The 17,332-nt window shown below is 40.3% G+C and overlaps 1 protein-coding gene across 1 annotated transcript in view; it reads right to left on the reverse strand.

Moving 5' to 3' along the window:
• The window catches only part of SLC5A12 (solute carrier family 5 member 12), a 28,446-nt gene that overhangs the window by 5,774 nt on the left and 5,340 nt on the right, over positions 1–17,332 (reverse strand). Inside the window, exons 3-11 of the mRNA XM_006111502.5 lie at positions 17,183–17,234; positions 14,413–14,480; positions 13,178–13,332; positions 11,237–11,377; positions 8,137–8,266; positions 7,619–7,707; positions 4,623–4,735; positions 2,861–2,928; positions 369–455 (exon numbers count right to left, since the gene is read on the reverse strand). Coding sequence (XP_006111564.2) covers positions 369–455; positions 2,861–2,928; positions 4,623–4,735; positions 7,619–7,707; positions 8,137–8,266; positions 11,237–11,377; positions 13,178–13,332; positions 14,413–14,480; positions 17,183–17,234 — 903 coding nt within the window. The remainder of the gene's footprint in view (positions 1–368; positions 456–2,860; positions 2,929–4,622; positions 4,736–7,618; positions 7,708–8,136; positions 8,267–11,236; positions 11,378–13,177; positions 13,333–14,412; positions 14,481–17,182; positions 17,235–17,332) is intronic.

A 17,332-nucleotide genomic window follows, 5' to 3' on the forward strand; every position in this document is an offset into this window, starting at 1 on the left:
GAAGCACTGTGGATCAGCAATTGTTCTTCCAGCCTGTGAACAAAGAGTAGCTACAGAAAGGTTACTTCATAGACTGTCTGGAGGAGGTGTGTGGCGAGGGGTCTTAATTTTGTTAATAGTTTTCTGAACAAGGTCCAAAATGGAGGAGCATTGATAAAAGGGGAAAGCTTTGAATTTATCTCTAATTAGAGGCCTCTAAGCAGGGCACATCTTGTTCTGTATGTATAGCATCTAGAACAATGGAGTGCTTGTCCTTTACTAGAAAATAATAATACTAATAATACTACTAAAAATAATAATAAGGAAGAACACATGAGCGAAAGACCAGCAAGTGAAAACTCACTGATGCAGTGATGGTCTCCTCTTACCTTCCAGTTAGCACAAGGAAACACAATTCCCAGTGTAAATAATCCTAGCATGGGCCCTCCACACATGCCGTGAATGCTGAGTGAAGCCTGTTGAAACAATGCACAGGAGACATTTTTGAGAGCTCATCGGTATCACTTGATGTATTCACAGTCTCCTCCTTATAACCCCTTGTTTATGTTCTCATTCCTAGGCATGCAGATTTCTGCTTTGTAACGGTTTAATGGCAATTATAAAATGCATCCACTTCTAATATCGGTATATTGTTAAAGAAGAAACAATGTGACTGGTACTTTCCCTTTCCAATGATACGGTGAATAAGTACGTTTTTGCAATGATTATCTTTGTTATTTTTGTTACTGGTCACAGAAGTTAATTTATCATTGAGGTTCAGGCCTGCCAAAGGGGGGAAGAGGAAGGGGAGGGTGGGAAGGGGACAACTGCCCTTGCCTGGTGATTTGAAAGGGACCAGGACTCTCAGCCACAACTGCTACTGCAGCAGCAGCGGGGGTGGGAACCCGAAGTCCTTTAAATCGCCACTGGACATCGTGTGCTGAACTTCTGGCAGCACAGAGGGCTGCCTTGGTGAGGGCTCGGCACAGCGGACTCCTGACAACACTGAGAGCTGGCTGGCTGAGAGTGAGAGGCTGCTCCCTCTCGCCTTTCACAGCAGAGTGAAGCCACTCCCTCCCAGCTTGCCCTAGGGGCCGGCAAGCCTGTTACCTCCCCCCTCCCTTGTTAAAGTGGTAGGGTATGTCTATACTACAAAGTTAATACGAACTAACAGCTGTTAGTTCAAATTAACTTTAATAGCAGCTATACTTACAAACCGCTAGTTCGAATTTAAATCGAACTAGCGGAGCGCTTAATTCGAACTAGGTAAACCTCATTCTATGAGGAGTAACGCCTAGTTCGAATTAAGGAGTTCGAATTAAGGGCTGTGTAGCCACCTAATTCGAACTAGTGGGAGGCTAGCCCTTCCCAGCTTGCCCTGGTGGCCACTCTGGGCCAAACCAGAGAAACTCATCTGCCCTCCCTCCCAGCCCCGGAGCCTTTAAAGAGTCACGGTCTGGCTACAGTGTTTGTGCCAGTTGCAAGCCTGCCAGCGCCCAGCCAGCATACCCTGCACCTGGCACAGCATGAGCCAGCCACCCGCTGCCACCCAGGACCAGGCTGGTGGCTCACAGGAGCCTGCCCAGGGCCACAAGAGGCAGGCACCCACTTGGTCTAGTGCAGATCGTGGACCTCATCGAGGTTTGGAGGGAGACCTCCAACGTCCACGACCTCCACACTAGGCACAGGAATGCGGCCATCTAGGGCAGGATAGCTGCCAGCCTGGCCACCAAAGGCCACATGAGAATCCAGGAGCAGGTTTGCATGAAAATCAAGTTAGTCCAGTGAGACCCCCCAACCCTGAGTCCTGAGCTTAGAACATATGAACATACTGGGTCAGACCAAAGGTCCATCTAGCTCAGTAGCCTGTCTGCTGACAGTGGCCAGAACCAGGTACCCCGGAGGGGATGGACCGAAGACAATGACCAAGCCATTTGTCTCGTGCCATCCATCTCCAGCCTTCCACAGAGGCCAGGAATACCGTTCCTACCCCCTGGACCCAATCTCCATGAATTTATCTAACTGCTCTTTAAACTCTGTTATAGTTCTAGCCTTCACAGCCTTCCCATCAGGGAGGGGTAAGTGGAAGGAGGTGAGGGAGGAATGGGGCACGAGCTCCTGATGGGAAGGACTGGGGTGGAAGCTCTCCTGCAGGGCCTCTTGGATCCTGACAGCCCCCTGATTGACCCCCCCGGATGGCAGCCTGCGGCAAGTGCAGCCGGGCTGGTGGCCGAGTGCTGTGATGTGCTAAGTGAGGGCACTCAGGGCACTCCAAGCCAGGACTGCTTTGCTGTCCCTCATCGAGGTAGACAAGCAAGCGGGGAAACCTGAGAACTGTCTGTCCGGGGTGGGGGTCGGGTCCCTTTAAGCACAGCCCTCAGCTAGCCTGAGGCATCAGCTCCACACTCTAAGTCCTAGCCTGATGCCCTGCCAGCCAGCCTTAACTTCGGTTCAGGGTCCACTCAATGTGGACATGCTATTTCTAATTAGCAAAACGTTTTTAGGTCTAGATGCACTAATTCGAATTAGCTTAGTTCGAATTAACTAATTTGAATTAAGTTAGTTTGAATTAGTGCTGTAATCTAGACATACCCGTAGTGGCAATACATATTCCAAGCCGGAACTGCATATCAGAAAGTACTCAAACTTGATGCCATAGACTGTGGTTGCGGAGCATGGTGCCCAACAAGTAGAATTGTTCACTAACTGGATTATGTGAAGCTGCCATCCTGCTTAATATTATTATTCTTTATAATCTGTTTGCTCATTATACAACACAATTTATCGTCCACAGAAGATATGATTTACAGAGAAAAGAGAACAAACCGGGTACAAGATCAATTTTTGTAGCATTCGGCGAATCTCTGGATAATATAAATACCTGAACAACTCCTCCAAGAAGTGATGCTGCCACAGCCATGGAAGTACATAGCACTCCAAATACAACACCTGAAAGAGATTAGTGATTAGAATTAGCAGCAGTTAATAGTACATCAGTGATCCGTGACACTGACTTCTTCAAGTCACTTGGCAGTTCCAATATGGTTTTTTTTTAATTGGGTGTATTATCCTTTCCCATTAGCTGAAAGATCAGACAGAATGAAGGAGTTTGCATTGTGGAAGGCTTTGATTTTTAAAGTGCACCATATTTTATTGCAGTGGTCAACATCAGGTTCTCTTTAAGAAACCACTATTCAATAGTTAGCATTAATCTGAGACTCCCATCTCTGTGTGAAAAGGAAGGAAGTTAGCGAAAAAAGGCTTCTCCCATTTTTTTCAGATTGTTCAATTTTTGCATCTGAGATAGCCCTTTCTGTATAATTAGATTCAAGTTAACCCGGACCACTGTCCTGTCTAATGCACATGCATGACAGTGCTCTCAAACACTGCGCTGCATAGCACTCATATGAATGTTCTTGTCAGGTTCTTCAAAAGGATGTTTAAAGTAACAGCATCAGCAAAGCTGAAACTGAGGTCAAAGGGTAGACATATGGACAGAGATGAAGTGTCTGTGTGCTTAGGGTGTTATCCTATATATGATCTCAGTGAAATTATGTAGAAGAGCAGCGATATCCATGTAAATATTCTAAAGATTTTTTTAAATCAATACATATTATTTAAAGGGTGCGCTATCAGAAACTTGATTTTTTTTAGCAACTATTTTAAAATATCAAGCTGACAGTGACCCTCTAAGAGAAATAAGTTGGCTGAAGTAATCTCTTTTATTGGACCGGATTCTACTGGTGACAGAGACAAGCTTTCAAGCTACAGAGATCTCAAAAGCTGTATAAGAAGAACTCTGTATAAGCTTCAAAGATTGTCTCTTTCACCAAAATAAAATAAAATAAAAGATATTGTATCAACCACCTTATATCTCGGGATCAACACAGCAACAACAGTACATTGTGACCCTCTAAGATGGGCTAGAAATAATTTATAGCTGCCATTCTGTGGGTATCACAGATGATTGTTCCTTAAGGTTCCCTAATGGTTTCAACATTAAAACTTTATTAAACATTTTAAAGGGGTTTGTTAGTCCACAAAAATGCAGGCTTTCATCCTAAAATTATTAAGTACATGCATAGCTTTACTCATATAGCATGATGAAAATTCACATTAAGAGAACAATCCCGTCTGGTCTCAATCCTGTAAATAGTTATACAAATACCAAAATTCAAACATATGAGCAGTACCATAGGCATCAATACTGAACACCCCACAAGAGTATTCCCTTTTGTTCTCGTAATGTGGATTTTCATGATAGTACATGAAGCAAGACACTGTGGACTTCTGAAACAGCAAAGGCAGTATCTTGAAGCACAGTGAGCAGATAATATGTTAGAGAGAAAATCAGCATTATTAGATTATTCAAAACCTAGATGGGATAGGAATTTCTACATTTTATTTCAAAAAGAAAACAAGTGAGCTGCAGAAGTAATATACATCTATTTATTGAGTCACAGTCTTGGTTACTCCAAATTTTACTAATGCCTCCCTCTAGGTATAGTGCATAAATACCATACGCATTCAAAAACTGCTAGATTTTATTGGTGGATAGAGAAAAGGGGATCATGACTAGGGTTAAGAAAATATTTGTGGCTTTATGATAAATATGCATAAATAGATCCATCTACTGTACCTACATAAGCCTTTGCTGACCCACGTGCTGTTTTTTTCAGAGAGATTTGGCAAACAGTCCTTGACAAAATCCTCAAATGTTACTGTTGCTAAAGCATTTATGCTCGCAGCCACGGTGCTGTAAAATAAATATTTTCCAATAAATGTAAAATTCTCATAATCTTAACAGAAATCACACCCCCTGAACAACATTATGCTGATATAAAATGAGCTGGCCAAAATATTAACAGCAGAAATCCTATTGTTTAAGAACATCAAGAAATGTTCACGGTAAATATTGGCTGACTGGCAATTATTTCTTTTTTTATATATATTAATAATCATTAAGCTGTCACTTTGTGGAAATCATAAATGCTATAATTGATTAAATGACTACAGAGTTTAAGCCGCACATCTGGTACTTATTGAGACTAGGAAAATCATGCGCACAAGTTCCAAGTCTGTAACAATGAAGGATGATAACATTGGAGCCATTCCCATTCCTTCTGCAATCCCTAAGGGCGTTTCACTTATGCCACTCTCAGTGCTCACTCAGAGCAAGATAGAACTCCCTGCTTAATACTCACACTTTCCAATCCTCCAGTTGCCCAAACTGCACAGACCTTTTCATGGTCCAAGGAAGTCCATCCAGGACATTGCTATCTTAGAATTCATAGGGTGTGAAATAAATGCTGCTGCTAACATATTCTTCTGAAAACAACATAATGATAAGGACCAATTTGGCAAAATTCTCCAAAAATATTTTGTTTGACACTATCTAACAATCTATTTTCAGACCATATTACCTGCAACTATAATAGCTCCTCCTTTCCTGTACTATGTGCCAAATAAGAACAATAACTACTCAAGGGCATAATTTTGACACCCTTATTTATGCTGAGTTAGACTTTCTTTAGCATGTAATCCAAGGGAATTTATTGTGATAAGTATAGCAGCAGCAGTACATTAGGTTCTTTATTCGTTCACCATTTATACTCAGGTAAACTTAATGGTCAGCACGCACAACATAGTTACTAAGGGTATGTCTACACTAGCCCCCTAGTTCAAACTAGGGAGGCTAATGTAGGCATTCGAAATTGCAAATCAAACCCGGGATTTAAATGTCCCGCACTTGATTTACATCTTCCCAGTCGGTCGCCACTTTTTAAAATGTACAAGTCTGGACTAACTGTCGCATCTACACGCGGCAGGGACCCAGTAGTTGAAATTAAAGCCCTAGTTTGAACTACCTGTTAAACCTCATTCCAGGAGGAATAACAGGTAGTTCGAACTAGGGCTTTAATTCAAACTACCGGGTCCCTACCGCATGTTGACGCGGGCAGTTAGTCCGGACTTGTACATTTCCCAGCCGGGAAGATGCAAATCAAGCACGGGATATTTAAATCCCGGGCTTGATTTGCAACTTCGAATGCCTACATTAGCCTCCCTAGTTCGAACTAGGGGGCTAGTGTAGACATACCCCAAAATAGTAATATTAATTACAACACATTCAGTTACATCTCTTTCCACCAGTACTATCATTCATTTCATTATTGTATTGATTAGCACCAGCAATGTGCAGAGTGTTTGGTTTCGCATTCAGTTAGATCCATGCTACCCTATTGAGGTCAATTTTCCCAAAGTAATGAAGAAAATAAATGCAAGGTAGACATAGAAAATGCGTATTGAGAGTTCCTCTTAGCAATGGATTTATTCTGCAAGCTGTGGAAGAATTTGAATTTGTTATAATGGGCAAGCACCTCCTTCAGTTATACTGGTCTAAATCCACTGACTTAGGGTTAGTCTATGCTGCACGGCTATTTTGGGATACCAAATCTGACCTGAAATAGCTATCCCAAGTCTACACAAGCCGCCCATTATTTTGAAATATTTTTCGTAACAATGGGCGTGCTATTTCGCCATCCCAATAAACCTCATTGCACGGGGGATAATTAATGGCTTGAAATAGCACATTGTTTTGAAATTTGGCACTGTGTAGAGACGCCAAATTTCAAAATAAGCTATTTCAAAATAGATTTGCAATAAGATACGCAATTTGCATTATGCAAATTGCGTATCTTATTTTAAGTTTAGGATGCTGTGTAGACGCAGCCTTAGTGGAGTTGCTCTGGGTACATAACGAAACTGATCAGAATCTGTCCCAATGAGGATACTTGGGTGTAACTTATGTTTACACATAGGATAGTTCACATCACATTCTGAAGGCACTACAGTTAACTGAATATGCTCACTGTACATCTGAGAAATACTAATTCTATTGGCTCATCTATTCCAAGTTATGAATCAAGGCAATTGTGATCCTGACATGACTGTGCAGGGCACAGAAGCGTGAATATGGAAATTCTTTTATGAACCTGTAGCAACTCTGCCTACTGCTAGTCTGGACTGCAGCCATCCACCTCTTTCTAACTTCCCTTTGGACACTGGTGTAGTTGCCTCAGCCTACAAGCCCATTATTATTTCCAGTACTTTGTGCAGCCTGAGGGAGAACACACAACTACATTGATTTCTCCAGTTTTTTCTACTTTGACCATGTATTTACATTACTTTCATAGCGGTTTTATGTTGAGCTGGATTCACTGTTGTGACCTCCATTTGGTTTCCTGATTGTACAGTTGTACTAGTCAAATCAAATCAAATGGCTTTAAATCTTCATAGTTGCAGCAGCTAAGAAGGGTGAGCTTCATTTAAAGAGGAAATTAGTATTTCACCAATCTTTCTGCTTCCTTGGTTATGTTAATAATGTGGTTCCTGAAGATGTTTGCAGGGGATAGGAAAATATAACTGACAAACCATACTCAGGCTCAAGTACGATTCTAACATAGAAAAGCAATCTTCTGAGGCATTTCTTAGCTGGGACAAGGGAAAGGGAAATTATGCTGCATTTTCATGTTTAGCGTTTTGATTAGTGTTTGATTCTTTGATGGACTGTTAGTTTTGCATAGTCAAGGCACTATATGCACTGGCACATTATAGAGGAAACACAATTCCAGACACAGACCTGAGGGTTCCGCTGAATGCACATGCAACAAATAGTCCTGGCAGACCTGGCATGGTGGAAAATATGTCCATGACAAAATAAGGCATCAGCTAGGAGAAAATAAACACACAGAACAAAAGAGGGTTTTAAGTGGAATATTTCTCTGGACTCTGAATATGAAGTAGCTACTTCTATCCACATTGCTATACAAAAGTGAAGCATTCATCAGAAATTGCTATTCGGATTAGTTAGACCACAATTCTAACCGAGAAACTTAAAACAAAGAGCTTTAAGCTTTACTGAACCAACACAAAAGTGAGATAGTATTTGACAGTGGCATAAATTCAAAAACCTAAAATTCATACATGGCACAGGAAAAATTAATAGCATTGTCATTTTGTAGAGCCCTATTCAGCAAGGCACCTGCCTAGGATGTAGGCATATGACTGGGCCCACTGGCTTTGCACGTGCTTATGTACCTTCTTGAATCAGGGTCTAATGGATATCTTTCCATTTACACCATTAATCTGATTCTATACCTGATCAGGTGCTGAGATGAAACCAGCAGTCCAAGGATCGCAGTTCTTAAAATGGGCATACATCACCAAGCCTGAAAAGACTGCACACACTAGGATTACCCAGAGTCCCAGTAAATTAAGGTATAGTGCACTGAAAAGGGAGAGAGAGAGAGAGAGATGTTTGTCTAATTCAACACAGATATGGCAAAGTCATCACAGGCTACCCAAGTTCTTCTCATATATTTAGAAAACTCCACTGAAAATAAGTGATACCACCTCTTCACTTCTCGGCTTGAATGAATGTTGACATTTTGGTGGAGCACCAATATTTTTAAAAAGTAAGGCATTCACTATATTTAAGTAAAGAAACTTTTGAGTGGGTTTTTTGTTGTTTTTTTTTTTTACAAAACAAACCTAATTGTTTTGGTGCAGTTTCAAAAAGCAGATTTACAATGAACCATAATTCTGATAATGACATAAGCCAAACTGAAAAGAAACTCTCTATAGCCATCCTTACAGATAAACCTTTAAAAACTGATTTGCTCTCTCAAAAGTTGTTGCAATTATGCCTTGAAGTCAGCTCTAATATTATGTTGTCCAGAATCTGGCCCATTTATAATTTCACCACAGAATTGTATCTGCATTCCCCTTCAGTAATTATTTGAGGTACACATGGATGCCGGCAGCATTTCGCTCTTTAATTTTTCTGTTAATAGTTTAGAAATGTTGTATCCCTGTGAGCTGTGAGGTCTTACAAAATCTATCTATCTGTCCCATCCCTCTGAATTCTCTCTCCACCTCCACTGAGACACTGTTACCTTTTTTTTCATATTTCAGATGTTATTTTCCCAGTCTTTAATGGAGCATGTTGAGATAGTGGACACACATTTTGAGATAAAGGATACACAAAATGTATAAATGACAGTGAATAAACACATGGAAATACTATTATGCATCACCCTGGATTCCCACCTGTACTATAATAGGTTTTCTGCCCCCAGGGTGAATTTGCATTGAGTAGCACTACATTACTGTTCCCTCCCTCCTTGCCTATAGGACTTTAAGTCTCTATACAAATATGCTACCTATGGCCCATAGGTAGGGGTGGATGAACTAGTCTACACAAAATAAGAACCAGTCTGAACCTGAGGCTATTGCTGAAACAAAACCTAAACCTTTCAATAGCTTCAGAGAGGACTGAATAAGTTTTCTTTCTCTCCTTCTTTAGTTATGAATTGTAGCTGGTCTGAAAGCCCCTCTGTTGCTGCTCCATGTAAACCTCATGTGTCCCACAGCTTGGTATTTGATGTATAAGGTATATTTTGGGCATTGCTACTCTAGAATGTTAGAAACCCTGTTGCTACTGCTTCATTTAATTCCCCTGATCAAGCTGTCTAGAGAGGACTATGGAACATCCTCCAAACAGAATTCCTGTCATGGAAGGAAGATCCTGCAGCTTGCTGCCAAACAAACTTCTCTTCCACTGATGGAGAAAAATCTGTAAATCAGGTCTTTGAAAATAGGCATTTTGTTTTAATCAGGGAGGGATTGTCACATGTAGAGCTGTGGGAGTAATTCACAACCCATAATTTATATCATGAATTTAGGCTATTTTTGATTGTGGAATCTCTAGAAGTGGATTGTGGTTTCTTTCAATGTCTTTGTTCAGAATGATCTGAAGAATAGTATCTTTTAAGAGTCCTCATTCTTGGGGTTAGGTTGATAAATATTTAACATTTGAGAGATCTGAGCTGTCTTCTTTAGTTGTGACAGGTCAAGTGAAGTCACATGGTATTTGTTCAGTTCCCATACTGGATATGTGTGTAGACACTTCTTGTGTAAAATCTTCTACATATGAATTTCACATTTAGCTTGAAACCTTTGTCAGGAAAACTCAATCTTTTACACTTTCACAGAGAGTGATCATCAAAATGAGTGTGATCAAAGTTAATTCATTTACAATGTGAAACATTTGAGGAAAACTGTTTTTTGCATTATTTAACCTGCTCTAGACACTTGGGGGTAAGGCAAGTTCATGAAAATATTTGGATCTTTTGATATATTGTATGTCTAGTTATGTACATGCTATTGCTGTTTCTAACGGGACAATTTATTAAGATATTTACACATTAAAAGATTTTCCATTCTTTCAAGAATACTATATAGATAACAATTGCCATGTACTACTGGACCAGATATAGAGAGGTTACAGACCAGACTGATACATCATTACAACCTTTAATGCGCTGACAGATACAGCTAAGGTTTGTTTAAGTAAGGAATTTGTATAGTGCCACCTATGGCTGAACTTGTAATACTGTTTAACATTCCATTACACCAATGTGAACTTCTCAGTGGGATACACACAGAGCTGTCCTTACCCATATGCAAAATACACAGTTGCATAGGGCATCCGGAAATTGGGGGCACCACTGGGTCTTACTGTCCACCCACCTGCCTCTTCCTGTCCCTGTTCTGTGGCTCTGCTTCCTCAGGGAGTGTCTAGTTAACTTAAAAGTGAAAAAGCCTGCCAGGCCTATTAGCAGAACCTGTGAAAGAGCCATTCAAGTGGTAATGAAGCTATTTAACAGGCTTCACCTATCCCAGGTATATGCTGTCAGTTCTGAATTTACCATGTTGGTCAACAGGACCTTAGATTAAAATTTGCTTTATAATATTGCATTAGTGTGTTGCTGAAAATTATAAAGTCACATATCTAAAAACTCATCATTCCCCCTGCTCCAGGCTGCCGTTGGGCATAGGGCACCAATGTAATAGTACTGCATAGGGCCCCATAACTCTTAAAGATCGCCCCGGATATAAAAACCCAACTTTTGAAGATTCACTTTGGGACAGGTTGTTAAAACGTTACTCCAAAATTTAAATAGTTTCTTGCTCCAGGAATATTCCCAAAGGGCCTCAGGGCTACTTGGTACTATTCCATGCAAATAAAAGTTTCATAATCTCACCCTTCCATATTTAAATCTCTGTTAAGTTGCTCAAGTTAAATACGTATATTTGAATAATTATTAGTATATACCCATATAGAAACAAATTATACATAGCATACAGTCTGATTATGAGAATAGCTTATATTGATTCTGGATACTAAACAACTTACAGTTTAGCTTGCTTTTCTGATTTGCAGGAAATGCATCTCTGTATTGTTGACTGATTGACTCCATAGATTCCTAACCACGTAAAGGTTCCCCCGATTGCAATTGTCCAAAAGGTGTGTCGCCTTAAAGGGTCTACATCAAAGCTACAAGACAGAGAGGAAAACAGTTCAGCTCAACTTGATTAAACCCAACATTCAGGCACAGAAGAGCTATGCCTGAACCAAAGTTCCAGTTCCAAACACACTGCAGTTAGGACACTTCTCTAAATCAGACATCTATTGAGTAGCTAATACTCAGTCCAAATTTGTCATTGAACAGCAAAGCTTGTGTGTGTGTTTACTCTGCTAAAGAAAGTATCTATTCACTGTGTTATACCTCCCATATACTGAAACATATTTCAGTGTGAGGAAGTTAGCCTTATATTGCCTTTACAACAGTCACTAATGATGACAACCACAAGTAAGTGGTTGTGCCCTTTCCTCCCCGCCTCTTTCCCCCATCAGCGTTTGGTATCCAGCAGGAAACAATGCCACATACTGTACTTCAGACATAAAGCCCAATACTCCACCTAATTACTATGACATAAAGCACAATACTCCACTATGATAGTATGGTCATACTATCTCCATATATTAGCCCTGGAATTTAAATGTCTTTCAGAGTTAAGCTAGTAATTATCTTATGCCTTTAAGTTTATCACCCTTGTAATTTTGTCTTGATAAATAAAGATAATCTTATTTTTATTTATACAATCTCTTCCTTTAAGAGTTCTGTGAATTTTGAAACTAATAACAGCTGTTGATAATTTACACAGTTGCATTTAGGGTTTTGTTTTGTTTTGTTTATAAAAGCACTCTTGTAGCTGCTGCTAGTTTTACCAGTGACCTGCTGTGATAAGGAACTCTGCAGTTGCTGAGTTAAAGAACCATCAATGAGAGGCCAATTCACTTCAGCAGGCACCCTTATTAGCTACAGTGGCAAGCATACTTAAAATATTAAAATAACATCTCAGAGGCATAGCCATGTTAGTCTGTATCAGCAAAAACAATGAGGAGTCCTGTGGCAACTTGAGACTAACAAATTTATTCGGGCATAAGCTTTCATTGGTAAAACCCACTTCATCAGATGAACTAGAGTGGAAGTTACAGAGGCAGGGGTATATATATCGTGTTAATGAGTCTAATAAAGTCAGGATTGTTTTTTAAAGATGGGGAATGTTTCTGTGAAAGGAGGGGGAATAGCCTAGAAAAAGATGAATGGAGAAATAACATGAGAGCTGAAATTCTGACCCCTCTGAAGTCAGTAGCAAAACTCGCATTGACTTCAATGGGGACAGGATTTAACCCAAAAACATTAGAAAATAAAAGATTGAGAGTTCTTTATAGAATTGATGGAACATCCCAAAAGCAGGATGTCTTGATTAAAGCCTGAACACTTAAAGTAGTGGTTCTCAACCAGGGACATTTATACTCTTGGGGATACACATAGGTCTTACAGAGGATAAATTAGCTTATCTAGATGAATGTTTCTCAGTTTGGAGGGTCACGCTGGATGGGTTTATGGGGATCACAAGTGCAGGGCGGTGAAGCAGGGGAATTGCACGTGATGCTGGTTCCGGGGCTTGAGTTTCAGACTCCTGAAAGGGATGCAGTAGTTGGGAAACTTAGAGAACCACAGACTGAAAGCACACTAACTCCTACAGCACAGTTCTGAAGAAGTGGGTTGTGCCCACGAAAGCTCATGATACCATCTACATTTTGTATTAGTCTCTAAGGTACTGCAGTACTATTCATCGTTTTTTAAGCTTTTTCCTCTAGCTTAGACAATCTGCATAAAAGCCACTCATTGTCACAGAATATTATTATTAATGAAGGAGGAATTTTTATCCAAAGTGTGGGAAAAAACATAATGAAAATAACAGGCACAGTTTATGTTGTACTTACTCAAAAACATCGAGACGTGACCCGTTCATAGCATTCTCCCAGATGTTGCTAGGTCCTCCATTCTGAACAGTTCCTTGAATCAGAACGGTTAAGAAACCAGCCACCATGACAACCAGTTGAAATGCATCTGTCCAGACAACAGCTTTTAATCCTCCCTAAAACAATGAGAAACTGTATATTTGCATTCTTGTTGGTCTTATTTGCATGACCATAAATGTAGAGGCCCCGTCTGAGCTCAGGGCTCTGTGTTAGGTGCTGTACATGCAGGCCCAGATTTCCAATTAGCACAGTAGGCAGATGCCAGGGGGTGCTGGTATCCTAGGGGCACCTTACCGCTCTAAAACTGTGTGCAGCATGAAGGTCAGCTAAAGACAAGGGAGGGCAGGGCCTGATGAAGCTATGCCTAGCGGTGCATAAGGTGTAAGTCTGGCCCTGTGTACATTCACATAGTCAGAAACAGTTCCTGCCCTGAAGGGTTTACATTCTACTTCTTAATGGACATCAATGGGACTTAAGCTCCTAAATCACTTAAGTGTAACACTTCCCTATGGAAACTAAGAATATCTGCTCCCATACAACTCATCACAGATTTTCTCATGATACTTTCACTCAAAATTGAAGCTCTTTATAGGGTTTGTGGTCAGTGGGGTTAATTCATTCCAGCTTCTATCCCTATACTTTTGCTGGAGTTACATCAGGGATTAATTTGTTCCCTTAGATGAATTTGTTCCCTTATCATTTATAAATTATAGACTGAAAAACAGTCAGGGAGACAAGTTTCAGAGAGGTAGCCATGTTAGTCTGTTTCAGCAAAAACAGCAAGGAGTTTTGTGGAACCTTAACGACTAACACATTTATTTGGGCATACGTTTTCATGGACAGGAGCCCACTTCATCAAATGAGATAGCCAGGGAGATCATTATCTTCTTCCCAGAAGCTTTAGAATAACATGAAAGTTTATCACTTCCTTCTCAGAATCAAAAAGATCTTAAACTATCTGAGTTAAACCTTAAGACATTCCCAGTGTGGGCTAAAGATATGAAACTGTTTGATCCTATAAAAGCTACAACAATATTTTGAAAGATTCTGCTTTCTTACCAACATTTCTGTGTTTACTCATGCAAACTTCAGCCATTCTAGCTATAATTAGAAACCCTTTTTCTATTATTTTTCTTCTGAGTAGGAATATTCGTCATCACCTGTATTTAAACCTTTCTGTCGAGCTAGGCACATACCAGAGTACAGTAGAATGTGCAGACAATTCCTGTTGCAAATACAGAGGCCCATAGGTTAAATCCAGTCACTGTAAAAACAAAAACAAAAAATCAAACTGGTAGTAAAGCAACAGGTACCGTTCATCTAAAAGATAACAGAATAACTAAGATTCTTTTAAAAGTCTCAGGCTAAGTCTACACTACAGGGTTTTTGTGCAAAAACCCGTGGAGCATTCACACCTCAAGAGTGTTTTTGCGCACGAAAATTTACAGTAATATGGCAGAACAGAAGGCTTTTTGTGGTATAGGTATACCTCTTTCTACGAGGAATAACTGCTTTTTGTTCAAGAGTTCTTGCACAAAAAAGGCGTGTGTGGATACTCAGCAGGGGTTTCTTGCACAAAAAGAGCCTATCACAAAAAGCACAGGTGCTCTGATGGCCATTCTGTTAATGGCAATCAGAACTTTCTTGCGCAAGAGCGCCCATGCAGTGTGGACGCTCTCTTGCGCAAAGGCACATTGCTTTTGTAATGCGTTTTTGAGGTATGGACACGCTTTTGCACAAGACATTTTTGTGGAAGATCTCTGTGCAAAAAGCCTCGTGGAACGAGGAGGAACGGTAGTTCGAATTAGGATCTTTAATTTGAACTACCTACTCCATGCCACGTGTAGCCGCAGGCACGGAGTTCGGACTAAGGGGGATTTAAAAATGGCGGCGCCCGGGAACATGCAAATGAAGCCTGGGATATTTAAATCCCAGGCATCATTTGCCACTCCGCTTTCCTTCATTACCCAAACTAGCTCGAACTAACGAGCTAGTGTAGACATACCCTAAGATGCTACCGGACTACTCTTTTTTTTTAAATATTCTTTTATTCCAGCAGGATTGGAGGACTTATTTATTTTAATTTTTGGTTCCTATTAGGAGCTTTTCTGCATGATAAAAGCTTCTTGACTCTAATGCTTATTATTTTGTACCATAGCTTTCATTTAGCTGCCATGCTCATTTGTGTGAGAGTAATCATTAAGTTGAATCATGTCGTAAGTCCAAAACAAATCTATTTCTATGAAATATGTGTAAGATCTCAGTTGATAGAATTAAACATGCAGTTGTTCTTGAACAAGAATTTCTTAGTTTTCTTTTTGTCCAGATTTCCCAAGAGACAAAATTTGACTTGATGAAAGATTTATCCTTTTTAATTAGTAATATCAACTAAAATACCAATCTCTTTAGAGAATAGCCAATGATTAAAGAGGTAGAACAAAATTCTGCTGTCAGCTATGAATGCAGGACGTCCATTGAAGTAAATGGAATTTAAGTGATTCAATTGAATTTAGCATCATAACTGTAGGCCCACAGGTAATCTCCCTGTTCACAGTGAAATAGAATTAAAAACGCCAAACTATTTCACTGCTTACTGTGCGAATTGCAATTCTGTGTACAATGAAGCCTCTCTTAGGGTATGTCTACACTTGCCCCCTAGTTCGGACTAGGGAGGCAAATGAAGCATACCAAAGTTGCTAATGAAGTGCGGGATTTAAATATCCTCATTGCACAAGGAGTTACAGTTAATTTGAGGGAAGGGTTTTAAATCGGACTAATGCTTCTACACGCCGCAAGTTAAATTGGCATTTTTAAATGGTGACCATCCGTGAATATGCTAATCAAGCACAGGATAGTTAAATCCCAAGCTTCATTAGTAACTTTGGTATGCTTCATTTGCTTCCCTAGTCCAAACTAGGGGGCAAGTGTAGACATACCCTTATGGGGCAACTCAAGCTCCACTCATGCAGCTGAAACAGTTCTCCTAGAAACAGAATTAATTTGGTTCCACCTAACAGGGTATGCATTTGGAGGTTACTCACACCAACATAAAATAGAGCCCAGTTCTACTGGGGAATGGATTGGGTGGGTCTGGGACAGCAGGGGGTCAGATGATGCACCACTGCATGGGCCCTCTGGCATCTTCCAACTCCTATCCTCTCTTTATGAACACACTGGAATGAAGTAGCTTCTAATGAACACCACTCCATGCCTTTTGTGGTAGGAGTCCTTTCCTCTCATGGAGATAGCATACTCAACACATGCTTACCCAGCTAAGTGATGGGTCCCTGATTTACAACAGTTTCAGCACAAAAAGTGAAGTAGGTAGTATTGAATTGTAGCTATAGGGGAAACAGGGATTGGAGTTGTACTGGAATTTGAAAGAGATCTGTTATAAAACAATTATAGGATGTGTATCATTGTTCAGGGCCTGGGTTTTAAACCTCCCCTGAGACGTGACATGATCAGCAGCTTAGAGCCATTTAGTGCTATCTAAGGGCATTGGAGAATTCCACCTACTTTATCAAAGATACCACAATCTCACTCTTCAACCTTCCTGCTGGCAGCTAGACAACTGAAATATTTCCAGTTAGAGGAATCTGAGTTTTATCCCTTGGAGATTAAAGATGACAGCAGTGGGACTTTGTGAGATTGGAAGGGGAAGAAAGAATCAAAGTACATGGTACAATGCTGGATCATCACCTTGTACTGAGCCCTTTGCCAAGATACTGAGAAACTGTTCTATGCTCCTCTCCTCAAGTTACTCATAAGTATAAAGAAAAATAGAGCAGATCAATGATAGACACCTGCTAGTGGGGGCGGGGGTTGCCAATGTAAAGCTACTAACATGAAGGCACAGAGCCTTTTACAAAGTATTTTGTTTTTTAATCTGCCTGTTTCAGTTAGTCTGCTTGTGTTGTGACATGCTTTATTGGTATAGGCATGTGCTTTGGGCTAGAAACTCACCTTGGTTAAGAGCCAATGCTGGAGCATAAACCACTACTCCAGTGTAAAGAATCTGAAGGAAAAAAGGCCATGAAAAGTAAACTTGAAAAGACAGCCAATTGGTTTCTGATTAGGAGGGGGCTCAAAGCTAATCATCACGTCCAAAGGCCA

Source organism: Pelodiscus sinensis, chromosome 5 (genome assembly GCF_052426305.1).
Source record: "Pelodiscus sinensis isolate ZL-2025 chromosome 5, ASM5242630v1, whole genome shotgun sequence".
NCBI classification, from domain to species: Eukaryota; Metazoa; Chordata; order Testudines; family Trionychidae; genus Pelodiscus; species Pelodiscus sinensis.